A 20,541-nucleotide genomic window follows, 5' to 3' on the forward strand; every position below is an offset into this window, starting at 1 on the left:
ACCATCCTATGGAGACTATTTTGGCCAAAATATATAGCTGTGTTTAGGAAGTATTTTTCACAAGTAGACCATAAACCGGGTAAGAAAAAAAAAGTTAAAAGGTCAACTTACAATAGAGCCACTAAAAATAACCTCTTAAATTTATTTAGTTGTCCAGAAAAAAATCTAATTAGTAAGTATTTCAATGGTTTTTTTGATTGATTGCTTTTCTCAAGTTGACATATCATTAAGGCAGTGCCTGGGAGCTGGATAGGGCATAAAGAGCATAAGAATTAGATTTATACAGGGTATTGCCTTCATTTGTCAGATAAAGACAAATTCCAGAGAGTGAAAATGGACTGAAGTGTGAGTCTTTGGTACTCCAATTTCTCTTCTTCAGTTTTAAGATAGAACTACTCCCCAACAGCTGCTGTCCCAACAGCTACTAATGCTTTCTCTAATACTTTTTTCTTAGCAATGAAAGTTGAGTGCTCATCTGTTATCCAAGACACAGAGTGTCTGAAGGCATTTTGGAGACCTTAAATTGCTTAAAGATATTGTTCTCACTTTCCCCAAATGTGAAAATAACAGTCCAAGGTTTTCTAAATCTAAAAGCACATATACATGCCTTTAAGTATATGTATACCCATTTAACTCTAGTGCTACATTTATTAATATGGTGATATATGAGCTTTAATATTGAAATCAGAGCATTGAAAATAACTATCCCACACTACTCAGAAAAATTATTGTGAAAATAGAGTGAACTTACATAGGATTATGGAGTAAACATCTCCCTGAAATATATAATCACATAAAATTTAAAATTTGTAAAATCCATATTGGTTTATCAAATACCCCAAAATCATAGAAATCATTGCAAGCAAATTTCTATATAAAGAATCTTAAAAACAAATACCATAAGAATTATTAAACCTTATTAATAACATATTCATATGCAAAATAATTTAAATTAAATGTTAACAATCCCATAAAATGTACTTAATTTCCAGGTTTGACAAATAACCCAAAAAATTAAAAAGGAGAATACTTGTAGGCTAAAAATGTTTCCTTTTAAGAAAAACTTCTATTAGAGAATCTTATATCCTTTACTCTATTTCCAAAGCTAGGTATTACTTATTCAGGGGTAACATTTTCCATTCTGCTACTTATTATAGATGCCAAATCAATAACTCATTTAAAAAATATTTATCTTGAGGTATAAAAATGCCAAGTCTCCATATACCATGAAGAAGTTGTTTTCTAGTTTGGTTTTTAGGTTTTCTTGTATGGGTTTTTAAATAAAATGTGTTGAAATTCATTTTTTTTTCAATTGTGTTTCATCAATTTCCGATCATTTCTTCTAATTTTGAGCTTAGAACCATAAGTTATGGTAAAAATCTTGAAGCTCAAAGTGAAGAATGATTTTCTCAGTAGTGGAAATTTTTTTGGAGGTTTGACATTTGTCTTCGTTGTTTATTTTTTATTGTTTTACTTTTGCTGTTTTCAAAAGATAGCCTATAATCAATTTTTCTGTTGAAATTTGTAAGCATGGGCATGGTGATTCTGTAATGATAATTCTATTGAACATTGTCATTTGGCATGACGCCATTCAATATGTTCAAATATTGGAAATTTCATGCCATTTAATCTGATACTATTACTTTTACCCAAGTCTGATTATTTCTGAATGCTAATGCATGTCATCAAACATTCTCAGAATAAGTTGAGAATTTTGTATTGTAAATCACATATGATTGATGCAAAAATTATTACCAATCCCAAAATTTAATTTGACAAACATTGAGACAAAGAATAAAGGCATTTTTATCATTAGGGAAATCTAAGAAGCTTCCAGAATGGTAGTGGAATGGATTAGAGTGTTAGTTTTTGGCACTATATCCAGTTTTTTGTTTGTATATTTTGGGGGGGTTTTCAAAAATTATTTTAATTTAGAATTCTGTATTTAGGTTCAGAACAATTGTATGAATGAGTGGTTTTGTTTTTCTATCACCCATGAAAAATATTATGATGGAAAACCTGTTTCCCAATATCGATATAAATCATTTAGAAAATGGGCATCATTTTACCAAATATGTTTACTATTTCCAGAATAGTCTGTCATTTGTACTAATTTGTGCATATGTGATTATATTTTATCTTATATACAATTTTTGAACTTTCTTGATCACACACAATGAATTTTTAGTTCTTTGTAAAAATAATCAGGTATGCATGATTTCATATTTATATGGAAAGAAAAGTATAAAATGAAAAGAAAGAAGAGCTTCTTGCCCTCATTTCTCCATCACATTCCCTTGGCCATAATCAGTTTACCAGTTTTGCAGGCTTCCTTGGATGGGTGTGTAGCCTTAGAGTTGTTCTCCGTGTACCTGCTTACCCCCACCCTGCTCAGTTGTACAAGACTTAAGAGCATATCTCAATTCTAAAAATTTAGGAAATGTAGAGTACCATAGGTCTGATTTTTAACTAAGAGTAAAGCACTTTCTTCCATACAACCATCCTTGGCCATGTATAAGAGCAAGTTGTTCTGTCATGGTTTTCTATAAAATGATTTAGACAATATGCACAATTTAACACAAAATGAACCTATCACAATCTGACTAGTCAAATTGTTTTCAGTGTAGTCACTGCTGACAGATTAGAATCATTGAGTTCGAGTAAAATGGAGTGAAAAGCAGGTTTTGTGTTTTTCTTTTTGTCCTTGATTTTGTGTACCATCTGGAGGACATGGGCAGACATAATTCAGAAGGAAGGACTTTTTTGTTGTTGTTAGATATCTGAGATGCTGTGAGGAAACCATGGGCAAAGTCAGACAGAAAATGCAGATATACTGTTATTTCAGTCTTGACTCTTAACAGCTAAATAGCTAATGAAAACAAAATAGAATAAACAGAAATAACTGAACAGCTCAAAACATCTGTCCAGGCCTGAATGCATATTTGCAATAGTTGAAGAACAATGTACCCAATCATAAAGGTTCAGTGACTCCATTCAAATTGGCTTTTCACAAGCAAGTTCAATTCAATGTTTTACTTTAATCAACAAATATTTATTAAGAGTCACATGCTATACTCAATACTCTAAACAATAGTAGAAAAAAATGAGATGTGAACCCTGCACTCTGGTGATTTGTAACATTATTGATTATACATATCATAGTTATACAAACAAGTTAGGCAGTAATTAATGCAAAAATGACATAATCTAAGCCAAAGTACACATTATGAGGCATGAATGTAACTGGATTCACCAAGTGAAGAAAGCGATGTCAAAAACACATGCTGGGAAGAATTATATAAAGGAGGAAGCTTTACATTGAGTTTGGAATATAATTGGAACCTGAACTATATAGTCATAACAGCTATATGGCGAAGGCACTATCATTATATTCATATTCAAAAGTAAAAACTGATGTATAGCCAGTTAAGCAAATACATCAGAAGAGACAGTTTGTAAATAGTATGCATAGCTAGAATCCAATCCTATGTGTTCTCTAAAATCACTGCTCTTAATCACGATATTATACAGATTCTTAATGCAGAAAATGTTCTCTACTGTAGGAAAAGTGTTAGTAAACATAAGACCCTACATCAGAATCATGTGTCTGGGGAATAGCAAAGAGATTATCCTTTCCAAACAGAAGTGTCTTTGCTGGCAAGACATTGCAAGATCAATTTGGATTAAAAACTGTGGATCCAGCTGCTTCTCTTTTTTGTGGGGGGGAGTCTTAAGTGCCTAAATATTAGCTTGAAATTATTCCCAAAGCTACCAAGTCACTGATGGATTTTAATGAAGGAGAATCATTAAAGTGGCTTGATCAATTAAAGACAAGTAGAAGGGAAAGGAAAAATTATGAGAAATGGAGAAAATGGAAACAAAGTCTTTGTAAATAGGGAAGGGTGGAGGGGATGAAGGGAGGACTGGGAATGGGGAAAAAATAAGAACGAAGATGCATCATGTAGAGGTACAAGTTCCCAATGAGAAATGTAAATGTATTGTATACCTAAAATGTACCAATAAAAGAATTTTTTAAAAAGACAAGTAGAAAAAAAGAGGTAAAAATAAATTGAGGCGATATAATAATTATTTTCAACCTAGACAGGCCAATTTGAGAATTCTACCCTTAATCTGGGTAAGTGTGCCAATACTCAAATTATTAAAATTTCATTAGAACAATCGCCAACCTCCTAGACCACCCACTTTCATATGTTGGTATAAAACACTGTGAACTGTGTTCCCTGATGTATTTTTCTACTGAACTCATAAGTATTCTAAATGGTTGATGAAGGGTTTTCTGTAAAATGTGTACAATCCCATTATGGCCACAAAACCAAAAGTCTCTGCCTGAATTTCTACCAATTTATAGACTGGAATTGTTACCTCCATTTCATTTCTGTCCTTCCTACTTTTGTTAGCCCACAAATATCTTAATTAAATTTTACTATAAACTAGTTAACTCTCTCCACTTGTGAATGCCTTCTCTGTTAGGCTAAATGAGTTGTCACCCCATCCTATCATCTTGATATCTTGCCTCTTTTCCCACTTGCCTTTCTTAAGATCCCCTTGCATCCATTATTTAAGTCATGGAGTGGAAAATATTGTCCACCCCAGTGGGATTAAAGGAAAAAAGGGCTGGGAAAGGAATATAAGAAAATACCTATATTTTATGATCAAATGTGAAAGAAGAGATTTTAAAAATTACCTCCAATGGTTTCCAAATTTCTATCTCTAATCAAGATTTCTCCCTGGAACTCTGGATATACCTTTGATTGGGTATATCCACGTAGAAGTCAAATAACTATTTTTCAATGAAAATGTCCAAACAACATATAATAAACTGCACCGTAACCTCATCCTGGTGCAATTTTCCACTTTGCAGTTAATGGCAGCTCTTTTCTCCATCCCCTTCGCAGTACACAGGGAAGTACTTATTATGTTCACAAGGCCCTCCATGGTTTGCCCATTTCAGTCTCTCTGGTAGTGCCCTAGAAGTCATTGGTTCACATTCCCCAGACACCCTTCCCCTCAGGCACACTCCAGTGTCAAGACTCTTACACTTGGTTTCCTACCTGAATGTTCCCAGGACTTTTATTTGGCTCGTTCCTCCATTTTTATTAAGTATTTACTTAAAAATCAATGGCACTCTTGCTAATATTTTGAACCGCCACTTAGATATGTCCTATCTTCTTTTCCTGCCTTATTTAGTTCTGCTTCGTAGTACTGACCACTGTCTAAGTGCTAGAGAGTTTATTCATTTAGCCTGCTTGTTTATTTTCTTTCTGGCTCACTGTTGTATCCTTGGGATATAAAATGTATCTGGAACATAGTAGATTTTCTCTAAATATGAGATGTAATAAAAATACAATGAATGTTTACATTTTAAAATTTTATTACAGTAAAAGCCATATCATCGGTAATCCTCCCAAAATGCTTCCTTCCTCTCCCTTTGAACACAATTAGCTTCATCATTCTTGCCACTTTCTGAACCATTTCTGGAAGTCCTCTTGCCTGTGTGTGTTTAGCTACACTGTCAAAGCTGCCTCGATGTCCTGAATCGATGTAAAATGTTTACCAATTCATGGCCATTTGACTTTTTGGAAGAACCAGAAGTAAGATGGTACTAGGTCCAGTGAATAAGGAGCTGAAGACACACCGTAATGTTTGTATGAGCCTTCCTTTCTATTGGATAGCACTTAGCAACATTCACCATATTTTTTTTAATCACATCTTGTAAAGACGAAATAAGACTATCAGCACTGCTTCAGAAAGTGGCAAGAATGATGGAGTAAATATGATCAGGGCTAGGGGGCAGTATTTTGAGGGGCATTAGTGGTAATGTGTCTTTTACTGTAATAATTTTTTAAATGTAAACATTCACTTTACTTTTGGACCACACCTCATATTCATCGAGTTAATGAATGAAGACAGAGATGAATGTCTCAGAGAATTAGCAAGGAACCTAGAAAATCAATCACAAGGGAAATGAGAGCTATGTGATGAAGGCCACAGAGAAACAGTACTCAGTGTGGAGGAAGAGGGAGATGATGCAATGAAGAAAATATTAGTGAACCAACAAATAGAATTCCCTCCCAGAAACAAGTATGAAAACTAATGAGTTGTAGGTGCTTCCAGCCATCTGCTGATGTGAGTCCTTCAGAGAAATAAAATCTGAAAAATCAATAAAAAGCAATGTTATCATTTCTGTTCCAAAAAATGAAATTCAGCATACTCTAAAGCAGAATATCATTAAGATATTGAAATCGCTCTTAGGACAAGACACACTAAAACAATTTCATATTATCTCGCATTTTAAATGTTTTTAAAAATTATTTTTATTAGTACATTTTTGCAGTGCATAACGATCACATTCATCACGGAGGATTTGTTTGTGTACATTACACATCTTAATTCTTTTCTTTTGTCCCCTTCTCTTCCTCTCTCTAAACCTTCTTTCCCTCTTCATTTACAAAAGCGTTATTTCCATTTTTAATCCATTTTCCTTTCCTTCCCTCCCCCTCCCCTATCTCTTGTTCCTCTTCCCATTTGAAAATTATTCCTACTTCTTAATATCTATCCTTCATTTTACTCTCTATTTATACTTTGGATTTGTCACACAAGATAAATCAGTATTTAAACTGTTGTGTCTGATTTATTTCTCTTAAGATTATGGTCACGAGGTGCATCCACTTACCTAAAAAGTCTCAAGTTTATCCTTCTTTATGGCAGAGTAGTATTCCATTGTATATAAATATCATACTTTCTTTAGCCATTCATCAGTTGATGGGCATATGTCTTCATATGTTGGAAATTTTATTTCTTTTTAATTTTCTCATAATGTTTGGACTAAAATAACTTTGAAAATTTTTGAAGTATTATGAAGGACTTACTTTAGAAGATAAATTAATGTTTGTATGTACAATTGATTTATCACTAAAGATCATAACTTGGTAATAATTGCCAGCCCAAGAAGGTGTATTTGAGCTTATTTTGGATGTAAAATGCAGGAGAAAAGACATTTGAAACTTGTAGACATCCCCATATATTAATTGGGTGCTGAGGTTTAAGCAAGTCCTGCATTGCATTTCACATTCTGGATGTGAGAGGTACTCATTTATTTTCATGACTCCTACAGAGAAGGGACAGCAGAAACAATTCTATTTCAAATACTAGATATGATGCTGGCACTTTTCATAGAATTTCCAAAGCAAAGAACTGTGCTGTAGTTAAGAAAAGACATTAAACTCCACTAAGTTCTTTTTCAGGGTACTTTCTTCAGAAACAATTAAGAGTAAGTTCAATTTATCAGGTATCAGTATCTCCTACTCTTAGCCTATACAGTCTCAGCAATATCTACTTTGGCATTCATATAAACAGGTTTGCCTTTTAGATGGATAAAGGCAGGCTCTGTAATGAAGCAGTCCGACAGCAAGGGAGTTGTTGTTATTTTGCATTAAATGGAAGAAAAGCTAAGCAGTGGAAGTCTCCCCCTTATGATAGAGAGTAGAGCATAGTTAAATTAAGTGTTACTTGAGACCTTTATCTCAACTTGATTAGTTGACAACCAAGTCCCTCCTTTGCTCCCTAGATAAATTGTCTGTAGTCTCTATTTTAGCCTATTAAAGGCACAAACTACACAACACTTGAATAAACAAAATACTTCTGAGTTCAAATTGTTTGTATATAAATCTTTCAAAATGGATTTTGTCTGAAAGGGAAATTCATGTTTTAAAATCTTTACATCTTAAAATCAAGGCCTATACTTTTAATGTCAGTGTTATCAGCAAAGTCTTATTTAAACAAAAATCTTTCTAAATAGTTGTATGAATTGAAGCAGAATGGATCATAGATTTCTCCTTTTTATTTTAGCTGTTTGGATTTCATCTTCCGATTGTGAAAATTACTTCACTATCTGATTTTTCTCTATACACAGTGTCTAAATTAGGGTCTTATTTAACTTAATGCTGCAAACTAGAGTTGTACCAGTGCTATTTTAAAATATTAAAGACAAATTATATAAATTCAAGCACAGTTGCCTTCGAGAGATCAAAAATTCCTTTTTATTTTATATATTTATATTTTCCTTTGGCAGGAAGAGTGGCTACAAAGTAAATATTTCACTAAGTTTCAAATCAGAAGTGAGGAGGTCAATGTATACAGACATGTCAAAATTAAGAAGGGAGTTGACTAAAAAGTAGGTACTTCATCATTTTGACATCATACTTTCAGATAAGATAAGGAACTATTCAGGGAGAGAAATAGAAATGCTATATTCTATAGTGATCCTAGGGAATTTTTCTGTCACCATAGCAACTTCAGGGACTATGGTTTCATTTTTAGAGGGTCAGAAACTATAAAGATCACTTATTTCTAGACAAACTAAAATAGTAAAAAAGCTATGAGAGAGTTCATCTCTGACTTTAAACTGTGGAAAGTGCTACAAAATTTTCTTTGGTGTATGTACCATTTTTCTGTGTGCAACGCCTGGGGAACAAGAGCATGTGCAGGTCCTTTGAAAAGGATTTTCTGGACTCCAGCCAGCTTTGACAGCATTCTTTGAGAATACACCAGGAGCTATTATCTAGATATCCAGGGGGACTTACCCTGCCCCAATTTTTGCTTTTTGCTTTTCTCATTTAAGATAGAAAGTTTTCTTGCCTTTCCCGTATGCTGCCCAACAGTGCTAAAACCATTCATAACTCAATTCTAAGCAATTCTACTGATTTCCAGAGAATTAACAGCACCTCAGGGACTCAGATTAAAACTAGAAAGCTTTGTAAGCTCAAATCTTTACAGAATGTATGTGTAGGCATATACCACATCAAATCCATAATTGGATAACCTTTCTATTCTGGATGGTAAGATCCTTCTTTCCTGTATTGAATTTTCCCTCCATAGGTGCTTATGGCTATGCATTTTCAGTGTTTGGGCTCCCAAAGTACTAATTGGGACAGATGTGACTGGTTGATCAATGGGAATTTAAGGAATCATCCAGTTAGACAGCTGGCTTCTTGGCATCTAGTGGAAAACTTGTCATAGTTATGAATCTGTGCAACTGGACTGGCAATCAAGCAGAAGTAGAGTCCATGACCTAGAGAATCAACACCTGAATCAGATTAAGTGCTGGTGAAATCAGGCTGCCCAGGTCAGACAAGTAAACAGAAGCAGCAAGATGTCATGTTAGTGTTTAAAAAAGACATGTCGGTGCACCTGACATAATCAAGGGAGTGGAGTAGCCCTAACCCCACTGAAGGTTTTGAGCTCAGAATCACCAAAAGATAACAAAAATTCACCAAATAAGAGAAGATAAAGAAGGAATACTGGAGGCAAACTTGAGACTAATGCATTTTAGGGAATCGATCATGGATACTAAATCCGCTCCATCATCAGTTTTGGTTTGCTCATTAGTAAACTTTTCTGCCATAATTAAATGTCTGATGTCAAATGCAGAAAACTATCGTGTAGTGTTAAACTGTTTTTTATTTTCTATGAAAGAAGGTGACAGTCAAAAACAATCTACTCCACCCACATTTATATTATCCACATACAACAGGCAGAGATTGCTCTTGATAAATCAGCAATTTTATTGGCAAATTAACTTTTCACTCCAGGTCTTACCTGCATGTACCTTATTGGCAGTTCCCTCTTCCATTCTGATACTCTGTCTTTCCTCGATTTTGAAATACGTTACTCTTCTGTTTCTTCTCCTTGCTCACATGACATATAATCTTTGGGCAGATTTATCTCCTTCCTCTGCCCCTGCTTCCCACAGAGATTCATCTGTAGACAGCTATTATGTATGGAAAATTGGCAGAAAACAGTTTTATCCTTATTTGTCCAGTGAGTATGTTTACAGGACATTTCTCTGTTATCATGTTTCCCTCGGACATTAATACCTGACCTGTAGTGCTTTACCTTAGAAATGAATTGAAATCTTAAACAAAAATAATTTGTTATGAACAAAAAAATTCAAAATTTGTTCATATCACCTACAGCTATTATATTCTCCCCTGTCTCTGATCTGCAAGGGAACACAGTGCTTCCTTTGTCTAGGTTCTCAGTGTAGCCTTGATTTTCACTTTGAATGATTTACATGATCTATATCCTTACCTGCTTCTACAGTTAAGTTCTTGCCTAAAACGGTCCTTATACATCATAGATAAGAAGATTCAGAATGAGGCAAAATACTCTTTAAAATCCACCCTTAACTTCTTTGTCACTACCCCTACTCTGACCTGTGAAATTTTCTTCAGAGCCTATCATCCGAGAATCTCTGAGGCCTGCCACAGCCGCTCCCTGTCCAGCCTAGTCTTCAATTTATACATGGTTTAAATCCTTCCTAGGTCTACTTGAAAGTAGTCAGGAATATGCATTTTTGACACTTGTTTTCTATCTATATTCACCCAGACAAGAAACATGAGTCCTCTGTATCAGAGAACATATCATTAATTCATCAAAAGGATCAGGGAGACATATGTCTATCCCAATATTGTGAATCTAGGAAGTTATCTAAAGCAACTGGCACATTGTTTTTTTGGAGGGGGACAGAGGAACAGACAGAAAGACACACATTTTGTTCTAGGAGTTAAACAAATCCTCTCAATGAAGAGGGGGATACCTACGTTTGAAATCCTTGGAATATAAAATGTAAGCAAAGTTCTCTGGGTGAGATCAGTTTTTTTAACTTTTCTGCAGCAACACAATAGTCTATACTCTAAATTATGTTCGCCACTCAAACATCTTTCAACTCAGTTTCCAATGCTCTTTATTTGTCAGAAAGCCCAGATCATACAGGAATGTGAAAATACTTATGGCCCAACAATAGTTGCCCTCTCATTTCTCTTCCCCAAATCTGATGCCAACTGCCTACTGAACATCTCCAGTTTGTTGTCTCAAAGGCATCTCGCTATGATGATCACTTACACATATATGCAGATGCATCATTTGGATGCCAAGGACAGACCCCTTTTCTTTATGTGACACATGGTCACTGAATTCTGCCATGTCCCTTCCTAAACTTCTTTCCCAACTCAACTGAAATAAATGCCAACTGATTTACATTTTATTAAAGTAATAGTCTTTTGTTAATTTTGAAGGTGTGATGTTATCATGCATATATTCCTGGGATTTCTTATATATATAAAAACACATGCTAAAAATAGTTATAGGTAAAATAAAACATCAATTGGTTTCTGATAATCAAATTGAAGTGCTGAGTTGATGAGTATATACATGAAACGGGGTTGTCCATGGAGTGTTAACATTTGGAACTGAACAATAGATTTGTGAGAGCTATTTGTATTATTTTCACACTTTCCCACTGACTGCTGAATTACATACAGAATTTTTGGTTTCAAATTCAAAGCACATTACTAAACATCTCCAGCCTCTATTTCCTGTTCCATCTTCCTCTTTGCATCTATATTTTTTTAAAAAAAATCAGCCAAACCTGATGGCTCATTTACCTGTTTTGCACATTACCTACTAAGGATAATGTCTTTTCCACTCTTACTACTCAGCTATGACTCCCAGAGGTTGCACCTTCTTCATGAACCCTTTCCGGATCTTGTGACCAAATATGATATAGGATCCTTTCCTTCTCTGAACATCTAAAAAATATTTGGTACCACTTAGACCACTCACCATATTTCTTCTTCTCACCTAGATGAGTCTGCTTTACTTTATTCTTCAGTGCTCTAAACCACTCCCTCCTGTATTACTACAAAGCAACCCATTTAAAAGTTTTAAAAACAAACAAAACTTCACCCATTGTTTTCTCTGTATAGCTCCTTGTGCAAGGAAAGAGAACACTAAATGTCTTCATAGCTATTAAAATGTCTGATTTGTTCATAGCTATTAAAATGTAAAAAACAATAATATTAATTCTAGCAAGACTAGCTAAATATGTATTTCTTAAGAAAATAATTTGGAAGTCAGTATTCTTAAAGATTTTAATTTATATATAATGAATCTGTAGCTGGTGGTTTTCAAGATAAAACTATGGAGTTAATTTGAGGGGCATATATTCATTCATGTATTCAAAAGAAAAGCATTGACATTGCGGACCTACTGTGTACCAAGCATACCTTTGATATCATCTCTGTACTCACACAGTTTATGCTAGTGATGTATACAGACCATGTGATATACAACTTAATGTTAGTCATAGTGCTATGAAGAAAAATGAAAAGAAAGCGAGATTGAGGCTGCTGTTTAAAAGAATGATAGAGATATTTCCTCATAGATGAGAAAGAAGTAAGGAAACTATGCATATAGATTTCAGTGTGCAAAGTGTGTTTGGTAGATTAAAGAGCAAATGCAGAAACCTTGAGGCAAGACAATGGTTAGCATCCTCAAGGATTACAAAGAAGTAAGGCAGAAGAGTTGTGGACTAGGGAGACACTAAAAGATAAGTTTGGAATGTCAGATAAAATATAACCAAGTTATATAGAGTTTCATGGGTCACAGTAAATATTATGGGTTTGATGAGGAGCCACTGAAGGGTTTTGAGCAGAGAAGTAACATGATCCAATTCATATTTATCTCTTTGACTATTACTTGAAGAATTAACTGTGAAGGGCAAAAATGCAAGCAAAAGAACCATTTGGGTAACAGATATGATATCTAGGTAAGAAATAATAGCAAAGGAGGTAGTGAGAAATGGTTAAATTCTAAGTATATTCTTAAAGGAAAGCCAACAGGTTCATGCAACCATTTGAATAAAAGATATTGAAGTCAATGACGAATCCAAGGTTATCAACCTGAGTAGTTATTAATTCATATGACATTTGCTAAAATGTGACAGGCCATGGGAAGAGAAGAATAAAGGGGATGCAGTTCAGAATTTGGTTTGATGCATATTAAGTTTGAGGTGCTTATGAGGTATTCTAATATCAAGAAAGTATTTGGAGTTGTTAGTCTGAAGTTCAGAGGGGAGATCTGGGCTGCAAGTATAAATTTGAGTATCGTTGTTTTAGAGAGCTCTGTGATGTTTTGGGAATAAATGTGAGGGATTATGGAGAGAGTAGGAAAGAAGTGCAAATGTTGACCCAGAGCACTCCAGTATTGAGACCAGAATGAAAAGGCAGATACAGAAAACCAGACTGTGAAGGCACAAAGGTGGAAGAAAACCAGAAGAGCTCAAGTTACAGAAAAAAAAATGCAGGCTGTTGTTAGATATAGGGAGTGATCGGCTGTGTCAGGGTGGGAACCATGAATTGGCCATTGGATTCAGGCATGCTGAAATCAGTGGACTTCAAGGGTATAACTTTAAAAAGTCGATATTTGAACATTACAAGGCCAGTTGATATTTCTAGGGCTTTATTTGCTTTTATTTTTTCTTTCATGGAAAGCTGAATTTTTTACTTCTTTTAACTTTTAAACATTACAGAATATAAAAGACAATCTGCAGCAAATCTCAGGTCGGATTGACCTTATTCACAACAAGAAAACAGCGGCATTGCAAAGTGCTATGCCTGTGGAAAGGGCCAAGCTACAAGAAGCCCTCTCACAGCTTGATTTCCAATGGGAAAAAGTTAACAAAATATACAAGGACCGACAAGGGTAGGTAACCCTTTTACTTTACTAAACAAGTATAATTGTTTTCAGAAACTATAGAATTTATCTTATTGCCCTCCATGGAATAAGGACAGAGGAAGAAATGGAGAGATATTAACATTGGGACAAGGTAAGTGAAGTGAGAACATATAATGATGAATGGCTGAGACTAATGAACTGAAGAGTAGAAATTGTTTTTTACTGAAGTTAACATTATGTAAGAGAATTACATCACCCTCTCAAATTTGAGGTAACGTCAAAGCAAGTTTGCTCATTTAATTGAAGTGGTATAAATAGCTGTACATTATAAAAACATATCTTTATAGTCTTCATTAGAAAGATTTCTAGCAGGTAATAATTACATTAATATGTTTAAAAACATAGAAAATTGTTTCTGTTTTAGAGGTTGATACTTTTATACTTTTCAGTCTCTTCCCCCTCTTTTTTTTCCCTATGGAGTGTTTATTAAGTTGATTCAAATTTATTTTTGGCGTTTATGTTAATGAAAATATTTAGCTTTTGGTTTAAAATTTTGGGAATTCACATTCAATCTTTGACCTCACATTACAGGAAGTTAAAATATATTTTCCTCTAAAAATTTAGACGAAAAGTAGTAAAGTTCTCTAATAGCTTACAGCAGCTTATTTCAAAGTTCTGGAGTCTGTGGTTAGTCTTCATTGTTCCCAGAGGAAGTGAAATTGGTTGTTAAATAATTATAAGGAAACTCTTAGTATTTCTCACATCTGTCCATTTCTAAGTATTCTTCCTTAGTTCTTAGTTTATTACATTAGGCCTAGAAACAGATATTTCTAACATTAATCTCAGTTGTTTCCAATGATTGTTCCTATTTTTCCCCAATTATCTTTCATCCAGAGTTATGCAGTGTAAAAACTTTCATACTGTAATCTTATTTCTCTGACAATAAAATCCAGACTCATTAATTTAAGGCCTTCACATGACTCTTGTTTATCTGTTCAGCATCACTGTTTATCACTTGCTGCCTACCCTACAACTCTGACAAATTCTGCTTTAGCAGTGCAAAATTCATTTGTAGATGCATAAGTGTTTTCTGTTCTCTCTGTCTCACTTGTCCTTCAGATCTCAACAGAGATGTTGTATCCAGTATCCATCCTAAAATGCTGACTATTAATGGATCATAGTATCTGGAAACTTGGATACTGTTATACTGTCTAATGTAATATACTAACACCAAATTACCTTGTATTTGCAAGTGTTCCTAGTCTTGGTGGCTACCACATTGAGTGTATTCTCCATGTGGCCTACTTTCACAATGTATCCCATAGTAGTCAGTTGCTTCACTTTTTGCCTCTTATGTAAGCTCCTTAAAGACAAGGTCTAAATGTATGTGATACGCTCGGGTCTAATATAGTGTTGAGCACAAGGTAAGTGCTCTGTGTCTGAACAGGAGCTCCTCCCAGACACCTGAAAGTATTTTTCCTCTGGATGGGGTAGAATTATCTCAGCTTACTTGTAAATAGCTTGCCACAGGGTTTCTGAAGTCAGGCTTGATGAAGGAAAAGAAACTCAGCAATTGAGAAGACAATCTTACACTGCAACCACATTATAGAATCAGTACACCACATGAAGTCATTATGAGCACCCGTAGGTTGCTCCAATGAGCTCACTTTCATCAGCAGCTTTAGAGTGCTCATTCCACTGTCGGGATATTCTTGTCTCTGTAGTTTTCTTCCAGTCTGTGTTTTTCCCAAGAATTCCATGCTACTCACACCATTGCCTAAGAACCTGTGGCATTTCTTCAGTAACCAATGATTACCCTGCTTCTGTAGGCACCCACCACTTTTGCACTAAAGAGATTACACTTTCTGCTTTTTTGGGCTTCACCTCCACTTTACATACAAGTCATCTTTGGGTAAGGAATGAAATATTCACTTTTCACAGGATCATACAAACATTTTCCTTTCAGTTCATCTTCAATCCTAGATTTTTTTTTAAAAAAAGCAGAAAAACTAATGCTATTCCATAGAAAGAATAGTAGAAATCGTAGCCCAAATCTGAGATCTTTCCCATTTCTAACAAAGGACAGAGCGCTTCTTACCCCAGCCCAGAAGATCCACTTGTTCCCTTCCCAAAGGCCAGAAGAGATGTTTTCTAGGAATAAGGAGATTTTCATTATTCCATGACTTTAAGTCTCATTTCTGATTCAACTATTTTAACTAATTGCTTATAAGCAGAAACTCTAGAATCCAACCTGCTTCGGAATCCTGGATTTGCTACACACTACCTATGTGTTGTTCTTTTATAAATTCCTTAATTATGCTCCACCAGCTCCTCTTTGATAACATAAATATAGTACCCATGTCATTGGATTATTTATGAGGATTGACATAATAGCTGTAGAGTATTTAGTGGATTGCTCATACTTGAAAATGGCTCAATTAAGGGTAGATATTTGATGTTGAAAATGATGGTCATGTGGCTTTTCCAGTCTTGATACCTGCTAATTAATTCTTACACTCTCAAATTTTCCTGATCACCACAGAGAGATTAATTAGACTAATTACCTGCTTTGAACAACTTTTCTGTTCTGGACAACCAGCCAGTGAAATAAAGGGCTGATAGATATGAGCTACGGTAATAGACAAGAACAAGATTTTAGGGAATGAAATGGAAACATCTTACTCAGACTTAGGAATTAATCAAAGTGTATGGACTATTCAATGTTCTGATCTACAATGAACAGAAAGTAACTCTGATTCCCTTAGATAGAATTATATAATTTATTGGAAGGATATTAAGTGCCATATGGAATCAATGGAAAACTGGAGCCAGGTTTAAAACAAGGTTAGCTATCTAGAATTACATCTAGCATCAAGACAAAAGGTAAATCTGAATCATAAACTGATGTTATGGCCATGACTCACTACTACACCAAGGGGACCATTACCACTGAACATGGGTTGCAACTATCACTGTCAAGAAATATCTACATTATTACATCTTTTATGTGTCACTCACTCTAGAATTAAGGTGTCTGTCAGAAGCATCTGATAAGCAGAGGTTGTATGTTTCTTCTCTAAAGATGCTATTACCACTATTTTGGTATCCACAGGCTGTGTAGTTACAATTGCAACTATTCAACTGTTACTATAGGGTGAACATAAACATAGATGATGCATAAATGTAGATGATGCATAAACATGGCTTACTCTAAGAAATCGTTATTGACCAAGATAGGTAACAGACCAGATTTTAATGGGCTATAAATTGATAACTCCTATTGTAAGGAAAGCTTAGGTCACAAAGCAAGAATCTAATTTCCAGGGAAGAGGGAAAATAAATCGCTGAAATTTGGTCTCTATTTTAGTAAGAGCCAGGGCCATGTGTCCCACCAAGACCCATACAATGGCAGAATTTTAAGCATTTGGAGATTAGAAGCTGTTTGTGAACAAATAGATAAATGTCTAGTATAGCCTTCATGTTGGGTTCTCAACAAAAATCTGCTGAAATTTTTAAGGAACTGTTTTGGTCAGCTTTCCTATTGCTAGGACTAAATATCTGACACCTACACTTTAAAGATGGTGTGGTTTAATTTTGGGTTCATGGTTTCAGCTATTTTCAGCTGGCTCTAAGTCATAAACAATATTGCAGAAGTGCACAGTGGAATAAAGCTACTGACTTCATGGCGTCTGGGGAGCAGAGCATGAGGAAAGAGCACCAGAGAAGAAGGAGCTAGGGACCAGATATAGTCCCCAAGGTCACACCCCCAGGACCTAGACAGGCACCCCTAGAAGTGTGCTTTACTAATCACCTAGGAGTCTCTCAAGCGGGTCAAGCTGATGATCAAGATTAATCCTCCAATCAAAATGTATAATAGATAATGTAAAATAGGAAGAAAAGGTCCAAAGGGGAAGGAGAAGGGGAAGTGGGAGGGGTAGGGGAAAGGAAAGAAGGGAAAGGAAAAAATATGAGAAAAGGAAAAAATAGAAGCAAAGTCTTTGTAAATAGAGAGGGCAGCTGAATGGGGAAAAAAATAAGAACCAAGAGAGATTATGTAAAGGAACAAATTCCGAATGATGAATGTCATCGTATTGTATAGCTAAAATGTACCAATAAAGTTAATGAATAAATAAAGATTAACCCTCCAATAAGCTAACTTGAGTGTTAATCAAAATACTTTTGAGTCCGTAATGAGATTTGTATCAGTATATCTTTATGTGTGATTCATTTATATTTTAAGTGTGTTAATCATCTATTAGCACAATAGTGCTGTTATACAAATCAACCCAAACTTTATGGGTTGAAACAATATGAGCTTCTTGCTTTGTAGTTTGCCAAGGGTGGGTTTGGCTAGACAACTCTGGTCAAGATGTGGATCAGCTGAACTGGGATCCGCAATACATGTTTGATTAAGATCTGCTGTGTGTATCTTTACTATGGGGTAAAGATAAATGGTCAGTGGCATGCTGCACTTGTGATAGATCACCAGAGCATGAACCAAGCCTAATCTTCCAAGAACACATATGGCCTGTACGCCTGTCAAGTCTGCTGACATTGTGTTGACCAGAGCACATCACATGACAAAGCCTGACATCAGTAGAATGGGAAAGTAGTCTCTTCCTCCAGTGGAGGGAGGAGAGACATAAATATTTGTGGAAAAATAAACTATTAAAGATACTTAATAATTAATATTAAAGGATTTTCTAGCTGTAAAAACCTTAGTAATTTTGTCCTGCTTTTCTATTTTATAGAGGATAAAACTAAATCTGAGAGATGTTAAGTGACTTTCCCAAGCACATACTAAATAGCACTTCTACAGACTTCTTTCACCAAAATATTTATCTCTAATAAGATTACTTGTTTTCCTTGCAATAAGTTACAAATAAGAGGAAATGCATTAGATTTTCAGCATTTCTAAGGCATAAGTGCTGAGACCACCATTAATCACCAAATTCACGAATGTTATAATTGCAAAACTCACCTTTATTAAATGTCATAAAGTAGAGCAGACATAACTCTTTAGTGAGGATGAGAAGAGAATTAAAAATCAGACTGATTTGTGACTGCTCACTCATTATCTATGGAGCCTGCTTCCATACATAATCTTCCAGCAAATAGAATTTCAACATGTAGATACAGGAAAGTTATAAATCATTAAAATATTAAAAATGAACCCTTTCCATAAATATTCTAGTTGCTTGCAGATAGTCAAAGGTCAATACTAAATCCACAAATACAATGAACTTATGGATATGTATGTATATGTAATATAATTATTAACTTTATGGGAAATCAGTATTACTGCTCAATTTTACTTTCACCTATTGTTTGGTGTATTGCTAACTGCTTATAAATGTACCCACAGGAAATTTAAGCATAATGAACTAGCATAAGATCTCTCTACTGCTAGAGAAAGAAAGCCCTTTCCTTCGTTCAGCAAAAATTTAGAAATGGCCTACTAAGTGCCCGAGACAGTGCTCTGTTGCTTCTATTTTCTTTTTCATGCCATTTGTGCTATCCATCAAGCCATTAATTAATCTGTCACACTTTCAGAAAAATATTCCTTCAAGGCTAAGAGAATAATACAGTTCAAATAGGATAATAAAAATGAAACCGTTTTTGGACTACAAATTGCTGTACAGCCATAAGATGGCATTATTGTGTAACAACAAGGTTCTGGGCTGACATTAAGAAAGTGTTATTTTAAAATCTGCATTCCTCCTCGGAGCTCTGTTTAGTCTGATATTTGGGTATAGCTAACCTAGCCATATCAGTGGTTTAATTCAAGATGATTCTCGGCTTTATATGTTATCTAAAGATAGAATGAAATCAAAATATTGATTCCTATAACATTGATTTTCTAGAGCAAAAGAAAATCTCCAAAAAATTAATAGGGAAAGCAGCATGAGAACCTTCAAAAAATCAAATTCTATTACCAATGTTATTTCATAAAGCCAATGAATGGCAAATAAAAACATGGACAAAGTGTTACATAAAAGAAGTTAGGCACAAAATGAATACACCTTTTATGAATCCACTTTGAAAACTTAAACAGGCATATTTGGGGTCAGAGGTCAGACAGTGGTTGTGTTTGTGAGAAGTCATGATTAACAGGGTCAGAAGCAGGTTCTAGGTTCTGGGTAATGCTTTGTCATTTAATCTGGGTACTAGTTACATGAATTCATTTCTTTAAAAAATGCTTATGAACTGTATACTTGTGTGTACTTCTCTACATGAATGCTGTACTGGAGTGAAACACATCAATTTTTAAAATAATAAATACATTTTTAAATATAAGAATTAAATATAAAATAAATTAAATATTAAATCAGAATTTTAAAAAAGCAAATTAAATATAACTTTAGGAAACACTTTTCATATTGTTCTATTTTTTACATTTCACCCTGGAACTCTGAACACTTTATCACTGCCCAACACAGACTCTCAGATAACTATGTGGGCACCACTCTTTAAAAGAAAGTCTCCTGAATTTATCACCATCATTCTGGGACCACAGCATGACACTTTAATAGGATGCTGAAGGTGGGAGAGATGGAAACTGCTTCCTCAGGGATTTTTCCATTGTTTAGTTTTCCTCAGTGCCAAGCCCACTACATTAAAACACTCACAGACTCAAGCTGCCACTTGCGCTGCATAGGGGAAAATGAGACAATAAAAGAAATGAAAGGAATAGAAACAAAAGAAATCTGATTTGAAGAGAAAGTGCCTTAATCATCTCTGTATTCAGATTGTAGAGAGCAAGCATATAATTCTGCCGGCCCACTTCTAATGTGAGCTTCCTATAGACATTGGCTATCTCAGTTGTAATCTTTCTACTAAGACATTCAATAAATATTTTTGTCATTTCAATGTGAGAGAAATAACCCCACACTACTTACAGAGCAAAGAGGGTAATATACTAATCCTCATGTTGTCCCCATACAATTGTATCCTGTAAAGTGGAAGCTAGAGGGACAGATGCATAATCTGGGAGCTTTTCCAGAA

General features: G+C 34.8%; 1 protein-coding gene and 1 long non-coding RNA gene across 11 annotated transcripts in view; one reads left to right on the top strand and one right to left on the bottom strand.

Moving 5' to 3' along the window:
* Positions 1-20,541, top strand: part of Dmd (dystrophin) — a 2,486,572-nt gene that overhangs the window by 1,328,937 nt on the left and 1,137,094 nt on the right. For all 10 annotated transcript variants that reach the window (XM_004850043.4, XM_087189971.1, XM_087189973.1 and 7 more), the window contains one exon: positions 13,391-13,563. In XM_004850043.4, the coding sequence (XP_004850100.2) occupies positions 13,391-13,563 (173 nt within the window). The remainder of the gene's footprint in view (positions 1-13,390; positions 13,564-20,541) is intronic.
* LOC147824358 (uncharacterized) lies at positions 970-19,877 on the bottom strand. Its single transcript, XR_015442456.1, has 3 exons — positions 15,635-19,877; positions 9,619-9,790; positions 970-6,171 (listed from the first exon to the last, which is right to left on the bottom strand). It is a non-coding gene; the product is annotated as an uncharacterized LOC147824358 (long non-coding RNA).

This window comes from Heterocephalus glaber, unplaced genomic scaffold, assembly GCF_053883595.1.
Source record: "Heterocephalus glaber isolate CG9 unplaced genomic scaffold, H.glaber_assembly_v1.0 deba00001547, whole genome shotgun sequence".
Lineage (NCBI taxonomy): Eukaryota > Metazoa > Chordata > Mammalia > Rodentia > Bathyergidae > Heterocephalus > Heterocephalus glaber.